At 40.5% G+C, this 12,162-nt stretch overlaps 1 protein-coding gene and 1 long non-coding RNA gene across 2 annotated transcripts; one reads left to right on the forward strand and one right to left on the reverse strand.

Moving 5' to 3' along the window:
* Window positions 1–835: 835 nt before the first annotated feature.
* Window positions 836–3,739, forward strand: LOC103514339 (alpha-1,3-mannosyl-glycoprotein 2-beta-N-acetylglucosaminyltransferase). The gene is made up of 2 exons (XM_008479209.3): window positions 836–2,265; window positions 2,896–3,739. Exons 1-2 carry the CDS (start codon window positions 1,355–1,357, stop codon window positions 3,299–3,301), a joined length of 1,317 nt encoding a protein of 438 aa, XP_008477431.1. The 5' UTR covers window positions 836–1,354; the 3' UTR covers window positions 3,302–3,739.
* On the reverse strand, window positions 2,365–3,040 carry LOC113469545. Its single transcript, XR_003392915.1, has 2 exons — window positions 2,905–3,040; window positions 2,365–2,417 (listed from the first exon to the last, which is right to left on the reverse strand). It is a non-coding gene; the product is annotated as an uncharacterized LOC113469545 (long non-coding RNA).
* Window positions 3,740–12,162: the final 8,423 nt, after the last annotated feature.

The following is a 12,162-nucleotide window of genomic DNA, read 5'->3' on the forward strand; positions in this document are numbered from 1 at the left end:
ATCCAATTTTTCCTAGTCTGGCCTTCAGTAAAGGAGAAAAAAATGAAGCTCGAGGTTGGGCCTAGGCACCCCCTTCGTTCCCCCCCCCCTAAATACGGCCTTAGGGTGACCATCTGGGCAATTGCATACGCATACTAGTGGCTTTTGTTAGCATCTTAGCCCCACTCAGTCTGGGTGAGGGTAATGTGAGGAGTTGGGTAACTTTTCATCAAATGAACCGTAAAACCCCTTTCACTAAAAAAAAGGACATCTCTATCAGCTTTTTACGTACGGAATCACACATATTTCGTACGGTTTTTCACGAGTATCACTCTTGGCAACACTGATTATGTTTACAAAGATGGCGGCGGTCACTCGTTCGTCTTGAGAAAAGAAAAAAGATTTCTGTGCTAAAAAAAAGAAAAGATTTCGTTTATCATTTATCAGCGAAGGAAAATGGTTATCTAATTTTTTTTCGGACAGTTTTTTCGTGAAAAAAATAGTCGGTTTTTTTTCTAGTGCTTTGTGATAATCAGGACCTACGGATATTTGAAGGATGCCAGTCAAAAGGTAAGAATTATTTGCCTACTCCATTTAAGATTTCTGTGCTAAAAAAAAAAGAAAAGATTTCGTTTATCATTTATCAGCGAAGGAAAATGGTTATCTAATTTTTTTTTCGGACAGTTTTTTTGTGAAAAAAATATTCGGTTTTTTTCTAGTGCTTTGTGATAATCAGGACCTACGGATATTTGAAGGATGCCAGTCAAAAGGTAAGAATTATTTGCCTACTCCATTTTCTAAAAATTTTGATCGAAAAACTTCGCCCTGTTGAGAAAAAAAAAATGTTCGAGTGCAACTCTGGCCAATTGTGCAGCTCCACGCAATAAGTCAACATCTCTTTTGTAAACGTAGAAAATTTGAGTTTTTTTGTGTGATTAATCAAAAGATAAGAGATAAGAAAAAGTTAGATTAGCTGTATGACGATATTTCAGTTGTGAGAAGTGCTAATCGGAGTACAGATTAAGTTGAAAGTAGGTACCTACAGTACCAAGGTATTTTGACACAGTTCAGTACAGTGATTAGTAACAGCCCAAGCCTAAGTACTTGAAGCTAGCTTTGGTGCCTGAATAACCTATTTATTTGATTCATTGTAATGTATTCATACACAATACCTACTCCCTCTGTGTTCTGAACTTTCAAAATGAATTCTTCAAGAAAATTGAATGTTCTAGGAGTGAAAGTAATTATTAGTAAGCCTTGCTTTAAATCATTCTCTACACAAAGACAAAGGATTACATATCATGTCTCCCGTTAAGCTGTAAATAATAGTGAAATATTAGACCATGGTGTTAGCTATGTGATAGTTGAGGTGGCCATGCGTAAGAATCATTACATTCTGATATGTGCACTTTCATTATCCCTGTGGGTGTTTGTATCACACTACGTTTTCCTCGGGAGAAGCAATAATGAGTTTTCCAACAACATTGGAGATGTTGACAAGGCCCTGTCAGATCTATCAGCAGATATTAACTCGGAACTGGAGATACACAACTTGATGATGGAAAGTGTGCAACAAAGTATTGTGCAGAAGAAACGTGCATTGGAAAAAGCAGAACAAGAGAATATGCAAGTGGTGATTAACAATGAGAAGTTTCATTATTCTAAAGATGCAATAGCTATCGTTGTGATTGCATGTAATCGAGTCACAGTGTCCAGATGTTTAGACCTGCTAATAAAATATAGACCAAGTGTGGAAAAGTTTCCCATCATTGTATCTCAAGACTGTAATCATGAAGCTACCACTAATGTGATAAAATCATATCAGAACCAAGTTCATCTAATACAGCAACCCAATCAACAGGATATTGCTGTCCCTCCAAAAGAAAAGAAATTCAAAGGTTATTTTAAAATTGCCCGACACTATGGATGGGCATTGAACCAAATGTTTTATGAATTCAATTTCTCAACTGCAATTGTTATTGAGGATGATCTTGATATTGCTCCTGATTTCTTTGAATATTTCCTTGGAACTTATCCATTGTTAATTAGTGATCCTACATTGTGGTGTGTATCTGCTTGGAATGACAATGGAAAACCCACACTCATTGACACCTCATCCTCTGATCTCCTCTATAGAACAGATTTCTTCCCTGGCCTCGGCTGGATGTTAACAAAAGATCTGTGGGATGAAATATCTGTCAAGTGGCCGAGAAGTTATTGGGATGACTGGATTAGACAACCAGAGCAGAGGAAGGATCGTGCCTGTATAAGACCTGAAATTAGTCGTACAAGAACCTTCTCGGCTGGATGTTAACAAAAGATCTGTGGGATGAAATATCTGTCAAGTGGCCAAGAAGTTATTGGGATGACTGGATTAGACAACCAGAGCAGAGGAAGGATCGTGCCTGTATAAGACCTGAAATTAGTCGTACAAGAACCTATACATTCGCTTCCTTTTGACAAAATTTTCGATGACAAATTCGAGAAAATCAGGCTGTATCTCGTTGATACAACTTTCAATTTCACCTTTCAATGCTTCAAAGCTTGTGGGTTTGTTGGTGTAAACCTGTGACTTTAGATGCCCTGACAAAAAATAGTCTAGGGGGGTAAAATTACATAATCATGGAGGCCATTTCTCGTCCGAAAAACGGAAAATGACAGGATTATAATACGACTAGGAAAATGCTCGCGCAAAAGTGATGTGTCGATTTTATTATGCTAACGCGTTGTTGAACAGTTTTAGACTCCATGATGACTGATTTTGATTTGTTTACAATCAATCTGTCAAAGATTGGGGAAGATAAAACAATGCATAACAAAGCTATGACTCTTTGAAATCTTGCGTTCTTATTGGGACACCCTTTATTTAGCTATTTCTCCTGTTGTTACAAAACTACCAATGAAAGTTTCCTTTTATACAAGAACCTTTGGCAAAATTGGTGTCAGTAATGGCATGTATTTTGACAAGCATTTGAAATTCATACATTTGAATGATCATTTTGTACCTTTTACCAAATTAAATTTAACTTATTTGTTACGAGAAAATTATGATGTGGAATATGTAAAACTAGTGTATTCACTTCCCACAGTAACTTACGATGATCTGAAAATGAACACTATCAAGCATGATGGTGCAGTACGCATTGCTTACTATACCAAAGATCAGTTCCGGAGAAATGCAAAGTTTCTGGGTTTGATGGATGATTTCCGTAGTGGAGTCCCTCGTACAGGTTACCGAGGGATAGTGAGTTTCATTTACAATTCAAGAAGGGTATTTCTAGCACCACACCCTAGTTGGAGGGGGTATGATCCAACTTGGTAAGGCCAATGATAACTTGCATGGCCATAACATTGTACCTAGTACCTATTTACCAAAGACTTGTGTTAGTTGTATTATAAATATAGTACTTGTCCATATTTAGTGTACCTATACGTAAATTAAAAACCTTGTTTTAACTTAAGCTGGGATTACAGGAGGGCCCAAGTGTCACAAAGTTTCATAACTTGGGGAAATTTGTAAAAAGAATGGATATAAGTGATGTTTCAGGATGTTTCTTTTATATTTTTGTGAAGATAACAAAAGTAATAAACACCTTTTGAACTTAATGAAAACATCCCTGAATCTGTAAATGGAATGGTAGAGATTACCCTAGGCAATAATTTCCCACATTGTTTGTAAACTCCTGCAATAAATCCTTGTATCTATTTGTGTGCATTGAATTATAATGAATAAAGAGTCTAAATAAGTAATTTTAACTAAGCAAAAGTGTTGACTATTTTTCAACAATTTGTTCTTGTACATAACCCCAGGTGTCTCTTGTTGACAGTTCGGACTTCTGCACTGTTGCAGACCAATGGAAAACATCCAAATTGTGGTCGAGATATCCTAGTCAAAATGAAACCCAAGTATGAGGCAGAAAAACCTGATGTGACTTACTCGTAACACAGCTAAAGGGCTGCCACTTAAGTACTGCAGAAAAAAAAAGTTATTTTATTATTATTTGAAAGATGTTTGATAGAGGAAACTGTAACTGCTAAGGTCTTATCATCGAAAGCGAGGAGAAAGCCAGGGTAGGAGAAAGCCAGCAAGGAACCTTATCTGTTTAGGTTTAGAATAAAATCCGCCCCGCGCGGGAATCGAACCCCACGACTTGGCGCTTACAAGGAAGACGCTAACTAGGCTAGTTGCCTCAAGTTAGTGTATGCCTGTTGTGGAAAACATAACAGATCCAACTCTAGATGCAAATTATTCTGTACTTTTTATTCAAGCCAAACAAAATTTTCTTCAAAAAGAAGAAAAAAAATAAGAATAAGAAAATAAAAGGTTTGATAGAGGGAATTGTAATTGCTAAGAGAGAAGGAAGACAGGATAGAAGCAAGCTAGCCGTTCTGACAAGGAACATTATCCGTCCAGGCGGTCCAGGATAAAATACACCCCGGGCGGAATCGAAGCCGCGGCCTAGCGCTTACAAGGCAGACATGCCGCTACCAACCAAGCTAACTAGGCTAACAAAATCAATCACATCATGAATACATGGATCACAAGTTAAAGCCTTTGGTCCAAGCAAGAGTGTCCACGCTTTGAAACGATTTGAACCCAAATTAAAGAAGTCAACTAGCTAGCCTAGTTAGCTTAGTTGGTAGCGCGTCTGCCTTGTAAGCGCTAGACCGCGGGTTCGATTCCCGCCCGGGGCGGATTTTATCTTGATGGGATAATGTTCGTTCTCGGAACGGCTGGCTTTCTCCTATCCTGTCTTCCTTCTCTCTTCGATTTCGGGACGATAAGACCGTCCCGAAATCGAAGAGAGAAGGAAGACAGGATAGGAGAAAGCCAGCCGTTCCGAGAACGAACATTATCCCATCAAGATAAAATCCGCCCCGGGCGGGAATCGAACCCGCGGTCTAGCGCTTACAAGGCAGACGCGCTACCAACTAAGCTAACTAGGCTAGCTAGTTGACTTCTTTAATTTGGGTTCAAATCGTTTCAAAGCGTGGACACTCTTGCTTGGACCAAAGGCTTTAACTTGTGATCCATGTATTCATGATGTGATTGATTTTGTTAGCCTAGTTAGCTTGGTTGGTAGCGGCATGTCTGCCTTGTAAGCGCTAGGCCGCGGCTTCGATTCCGCCCGGGGTGTATTTTATCCTGGACCGCCTGGACGGATAATGTTCCTTGTCAGAACGGCTAGCTTGCTTCTATCCTGTCTTCCTTCTCTCTTAGCAATTACAATTCCCTCTATCAAACCTTTTATTTTCTTATTCTTATTTTTTTTCTTCTTTTTGAAGAAAATTTTGTTTGGCTTGAATAAAAAGTACAGAATAATTTGCATCTAGAGTTGGATCTGTTATGTTTTCCACAACAGGCATACACTAACTTGAGGCAACTAGCCTAGTTAGCGTCTTCCTTGTAAGCGCCAAGTCGTGGGGTTCGATTCCCGCCAGAGACTGGTTTTTGCCGAGACAAACTTCTTTCATGTATCAGACTATAGAGTTGACTAGAGTGTTAGCAATCCTATAGTAATTCGTCACAGCTGCCAATGTGAAGACTATAGGTTCGAATTTCCTCACTAAAATAGATTTTCTCTTTTGTCTCTTGTCTTTTTCTCTCTTCCTTCTGTCTCTAATTCCGTCTTTTTCTTTCCTCTCTCTCTCTCTCTCTCTCTCTCTCTCTCTCTCTCTCTCTCTCTCTCCTCTATTTCTGTCTTTATCTCTCTCCTCCCTCTTTATTTTTTCTCTCTTTTTAAATACTTATCTCTTCTCTTTCCTTTCTCTCTGTCTTTTTCTTCTTTTTTTAAATGTATCCCCTCTCTCTCTCCTCTTCTCTTACTTTTTTTTCTATTTTAACCGAGTACCTGAGAACAGCCTAGGACGCGTTTCGTTCTTGTTGGAACTCATCAGCTAGACATAGCTCTACAGGTGCTGGCTAACAATATGGAACTGATATTTATACTTGTGGGACGCAGGAAATTCGAAAACCTGCGAATAAACGCATTGTCCATAAGTACCTACAAGGTTTATAGTTTATAGGTAGATAGGTAATAATAGTAATAATAATAGTGCTTATTTATACTGCTCGCATAGGACTGAAAAGTCCCTTTACTCCAGCAGTAGGCTACTATACTATAGTTTTTTTATTGGTTTTTCACATGCTTCATAGTCGAAAAAGCACTTTCGCACATGTATGAACTACCAAACATTGATGTAATCTTCAGTCCTAGAGATCGCGGGCCGCGGCCGCTGGTTGGACAACCCTGCAATATCCTGTCTCACCTAGTCCGAGCTCATCTCAACCCGGTACATAACCACAACCTCAATCTTTGCAGAAAAGTTCACTAAAAGTTAAGGTTGGTATTTGAATGGGTGACCCAGGGCCGTACCCAGGATTTTGTGGAGGGGGGGGCTGAGAGTCCCCCCCCCTACTTTATTCTGGCATCACTATTTGGCTACAGCTGTGAAGACTCTACAACAACTACTGTAAGTTCAATGTTTATAGTCTTTTTCTTTGCCTTTTCCCGTGTACAGACGGGGTCGGCGCTTTTCGTCAGTCTCTCAATCAGCCCTAACTAGGGTGATTACTTTGGGCTGACATTTGGTTTTGGCTACAAATTTTACGAGTGGATGCCCTTCGCACTCAACCTTTGCTATTTCTGTAGCAAGGGGAATTTCAGGCTGATTTCATCTCTGTTTAAAGTCTCCCTGCCAGACTAAGCTGGTCTACCCCCTGTTGAACGTCCTCCAGCCAGACTGTTTTGATGTTTATAGTACAAATCATATTTAGATTTAGATGAAGAAGAAGCGTTCATTGAGTTGAGTAGAGTGTAAGTGAAAGTTTTGTTGTTTCTCTGGTGATGTGTTTGATGAGAATGATAAGTACAGTCAAATGAGAATCATAATGATAAGAATGAATCATGCATAAATGAGAATGTTACAGTCAAGTTTGGATCATTGGGAACACAGATCGACCAATCTTATCTTTTTGTCAATATTGGTATAATGGGACTTTTTAGTCTTAGCCGACAATATTAAAAAATAAATATTATTATAGAGCTTTTTGGCCTCTTCTCTATTAAAGTGGTTCTTCACTAGAGAGGTATTATTATTGTTCAATTTCCATAAAGCCTGTTTTTTTTTTTTTTTTTTAAAAGCCAGCCTATTATTGTGGTCAAATTTTCAAATTATATTGAGGATAAAATTCCATACCTCGGCTGGGATTGAACCCACGCCCTCCTGTTTACCAGGCGAGCGCCTTGACCACTACACCACCGAGGCAGGTTTGCGCCTTGACCACTAGGTACTGCGAGAGGCCCCCCAAAAAAGAAGAAGAAAAATAAAAAAATGCATAGAGTGTGAAGTTGCTTTCAGAAACGGTATACTAGTGTCTTACTTTAGGGACATTATTATTATGTTAAGGCGGTCTCTTCCCGGTCCCTTGTGTGCCGCGTCCATTTTAGTTTAAGACTATTGTACTGCACTTTAGGGACATACAGACATACTGTGGTCTTGTGCTCGCTATGAAAGACCTAGGTCTGTTACTTATGGTACATACTGTGAGGAATCGTAGCGTGACGTGTTACTCATAGCACGTCTGTCTGTGACTGTATGGAACGTTACTCCTGGGGGGGTCAAAGACCTCAACCCTACCTTGGAGACGTCAGATTGCATTAGTTACCATTAGTACATGATGATATAGTATGGAAAAATGATTAAAAAAAAAGAGGTTTGATAGAGGGAACTGGAACTATTAGTCTTATCGTACCGAAAGCGAAGAGGGAAGGAATACAAAGACAGGTTAGGAGAAAGCCAGCCGTTCCGAGAACGAACATTATCCCATCAGGATAAATTCCGCCCCGGGCGGGAATCGAACCCGCGGCCTAGCGCTTACAAAGCAGACGCACTACCAACTAAGCTAACTAGGCTGGCATCAATGAATTTTAATAGAGGGAATTGGAGCCGCTAGCCTTATCGTCCCGAAATCGTAGGAAGGAAGACAGGATAAGAGAAAGCCAGCCGTTCCGCGAACGAACCTTAGTTCGCCCCCCGGGCGAGAGTCGAATCCGCGACCAAGAGCTTACAAGGCAGGCGCACTTCCAGCCACTGGTTGGCTGGTCACAGTTCTGACGACTACCGAAAACAAGACTAATGACTTATTGTGCATTAGATATAGCGACATAGATAGGTATAGGTATATTAGGTATTGCGCGGCGATTCAATGGATGAATGGAGATCGCTACCAAACTATCATACCTTACTTACCATTCTATGACTACCAGCATACAGGGTACCCAAGTCCAAGAGTATTCACTTTGCCCCTACAAGGAGACCCTGTTTACAATGAGCACATGATTCAGATAAAGCCAAACATGTGAGTCACTAAACAATCTACCTCGACTTATCGCGGAACAAACAAAAATTTAAGAGAGAAAAAGCCAGCCTAGTTAGCTTGTTTGGTAGCGCGTCTGCCTTGTAAGCGCTGGGCCGCGGGTTCGATTCCCGGCCGGGGCGGATTTTATCCTGATGGGATAATGTTCGTTCTCGAAACGGCTGGCTTTCTCCTATCCTGTCTTTGTTCTCTCTTTGATTTCGGGACGATAAGACCTTAGCAGTTACAGTTCCCTCTTACAAACCTAAAAAAAAAAAGTTCTACTTGTCGGTCGGACCCTGTAGTTTCCATTCTATTGTTTTCTGGTCTCTGAGTGATGATGCGAGTTGCTAGTTCATGAAGCATTGGTTGTGACCCAGATTGAGATAGGTAGGTACCTCTCTGAATACCTACTATCTATAGTTAGGTATTCCAAGTACCTCTGCTGGTTCTAGGTATCCGAAGTAGGTACCTCTAAGAATGCTAGGTAGATAGAGAGCGAATAAGTAAGTATTTGAAGTAGGTACCTCTGCCACTACTCAACTGGTAGGTAGGTAGGTATCTCCTCTGCCTACCTACAACACAGTTACTAGGAGGACTAGGCATAGCACTAGGTTCAGAATTAGAAGTAGCCAAGAAAATTTGATCTAGGTCAGGGGTTTCCAACTTCCATGTGTATGCGGGCCACATGCTACATGGCGGGTACTTCGCGGGCCACATATATGTACATAGGTGAGCATTGTGGTGAGCATGACTTGAAATTTTTGAATATGATTGGTATATTTATTGAAAATTATGGTGATTTTAAAATTATGTGTGGAGCTGCAGAATTCGTTGTAGTTGTTTTGGAATGTTGTAGTTGTAGTACAACGATAACCAGATTATTGAGTGCACGTGGTTATCTGTGATCTACTTCTAGGTGCAAATATCCAATACCTATAGATTACCTAGTACAACCAAACTCTCTCCCCGTCTCTATGCAAAATATGCTAGCCCATTGTGAAGAAAAAATATGAATAGCCTAATCTAAAACCTATCAGTCTATTAGTAATTTCCTATCAGTCTATTGTGTAATTTCTGGACACGAAAATATATAGTCTATTAGTATTACAATGATCTATGAAGAAATCTAGACCAAACTCCTGCCACTGAAGAGCAAACCAAGACCTGATTGGAAATAGGCTTAACTTACGAATGGGGGAAAAATCTGGTGTGAATCACACGACTTTCCTTTTCGTTAACATAAGAACGAAATCCCTGTTGGATTTCGTTCTTATGTTAACGAAAAGAAAGAAAGAAGGAGGGGGGGGGTGATGATGTGAACATCACACGACTCTCCTTATCCTTTTGGATTTTTGTCCACACATACTCGACCGCCCGTGCATCGATGTCGAATGAATCGTCCACACTGCCTCGACAACATAGTTTCACCTCGTCGATCGATACCAATCGACAGGCGGTCGACTATGTTTGGACACGCCTGTAGAAGGTTCCAGGAATCTATACCTTATCCATTTGAATATGGCAGCAAGGAGTCATCTAAAAAGTAGGCTACGTTGCCAAACGTGTCAAAGGTTCAACGGTAGTCGATTCCCGCCCGAAGCGAACTTTATCCTCAACAGAAAAAGTTGGTTCTCGGAACGGCTGGCTTTCTCCTGTCCTCCTTCGATTTCGGGACGATGAAAGTCCACGCACACTTATCCGTCACGGATACGTTCCGTCCCCTTACGTCTAGTTCCATGTTACTTTACATTGGATCAAATGCACTCCAGTACACTTATCCAGCACGGATACAGACTTCAGTAGTTACCTACCGTTCCGTCTATTAGAATAGTTTTCGTTGTTACTTCCTTGCCAGCATAGTTAGCTTGGTTGGCAGCGCGTCTGCCTTGTGAACGCTGGGCCGCGGGTTCGATTCCCGCCCGGGGCGGATTTTATCCTGAACGGATAATGTTCGTTCTCGGAACGGCTGGCTATCTCCTATCCTGTTTTCCTTCTCTTTTCGATTTCGGGACGATATAACCTTAGCAGTTACAGTTCCCTCTATCAAACCTCTTTAAAAAATTACTTCCTCATTTGGTGACTGATGTAGTAATGTTGTTGTGTTGCAGGTGCTAGCACTTGGCTCCCTCCATGGCCAGCCCGCCTGACATGGCCACCCCTCAGGTGGATTACCAGTGGTAAGTCTCTCCCTATAGGAGTTAGTATAGTGGACTTCGGACCTGGAGATTGGTGGTTCGAGTCTAAGTCAGAAATTATTAACCGGGGAACAACATTTTCGAATTTTGACAAACATTTACACAGTTGTAATTTTTCCCCATCCGTGGCACAAGCTTCCCCATCCGTGGCACAAGCTCTGCTTATACGGGTGGGTATACCATTTGTATGAAAAATGTATGTTCTGAGTTTTTTGTCGATGAAATATAAATGGAAACTTATTTAAAAAAATAAAAAAAAAATTCCTTTTAAATATTTTTTCCAGGTTAAGTTGTAGAGAATGGCTTTGGGATACTTTGGCCTAGTGTTTACCTCTTAAATCCTATGTCGGATGGAAAAATATTGAAGATTTGATATTGAACAGGCTGAGGAATATTATTTTGAGGGAAAAAAATCGCCTGCGGCGCAGTTTAGACTTATTGTATTTCATCTGTCGGAAATCTTAAAAAAAGTAGACTGGAAAACCGGGAAATGGCAGGGAGTTTGGTTTTCTCATTTTGATAGAAACCCTGCTTCCACTCGAGAGTTTAAGAGAACTATGATGCTTGCGCTAGGCTGCGGGTTCGATTCCCGCCCGGGGCGGATTTTATCCTGCTGGGATAATGTTCGTTCTCGGAACGGCTGGCTTTCTCCTACTGTGCTAAGGTCTTATTGTCCCGAAAGCGGGAAGAAAATGAACACAGGATAGGAAAAAGCCAGCCGTTTCGAAAACGAACCCTATCTGTTTGGGATGAAATCCGCCACGGGCGGGAATCGAACCCGTGACCTAGCGCTTACAAGGCAGACGGTAAGAACTTCAGAAACCTGGCTGTTTAAAAACTTTGTTGTCTCGTTCAAATTCAAACATTTAAAACTCTGCATAAGGAAAAACTTACAAGACAGACACGCTTCAAAGTAAACCAATCTGGCTCGGATCTTTATTCATGCGGATGTTGCCAAATGTTAAACGTCTCAGGTAAAATGATTCGACATTATTCGACCAAGAGCAAGTCCATAAAACAAGTTCTAGTAGGAAAACTTGATAATTATTGATTATTATTTATCAATAGGTACCTAGACCTCATAATTATGTATCAATACCTAATACCTAGGTAGGTAATAGGTAGCTTGTGTAGTTGTACCTAAATGTCAAATAGGTAAACCATTTACTTAGGGGTCTGTTCTAGTGTTCAATGTAGTTAGGAACGATTGTAATATCTACTTCTTCTTCTCTCTTCGCTCTCCGGGACGAAGGACCTAAAAAAATGAGTTAAAATCCCTCTATCAATCCTCACAAAAAAACTGCCTTCTAAGCGCCAGGCCGCGGGTTCGATTCCCGCCCGGGGCGGATTTTATCCTGATGGGATAATGTTCGTTCTCGGAACGGCTGGCTTTCTCCTATCCTGTCTTCCTTCTCTCTTCGATTTCGGGACGATAAGACCATAGCAGTTAAAGTTCCCTCTGTCAAACCTGCTACGACACAGACCACACGAGTCTAATGCAGCAGCAGTAGTTTTTTTGCTACAAAATTGGAAAAGGTGAGCATCTTTCTTTTTCTTCTTCTTTTTTTTTTAATCTTTTGCTTTTTAAACTTCATTTTATATTTCATTTGATTCAATTGAAGGATG

The sequence above is a fragment of the Diaphorina citri genome, unplaced genomic scaffold (genome assembly GCF_000475195.1).
Source record: "Diaphorina citri unplaced genomic scaffold, Diaci psyllid genome assembly version 1.1 scaffold1126, whole genome shotgun sequence".
Classification (NCBI taxonomy): Eukaryota; Metazoa; Arthropoda; class Insecta; order Hemiptera; family Psyllidae; genus Diaphorina; species Diaphorina citri.

Excerpts from the sequence above, each read along its gene's own strand:
- LOC103514339 (XM_008479209.3), top strand. The coding sequence starts at position 1,355 with ATGCGTAAGAATCATTACATTCTGATATGTGCACTTTCATTATCCCTG. Across the intron at positions 2,266-2,895 it reads ATAAGACCTGAAATTAGTCG|TACAAGAACCTTTGGCAAAA; the intron begins TACAAGAACCTT and ends AGTTTCCTTTTA.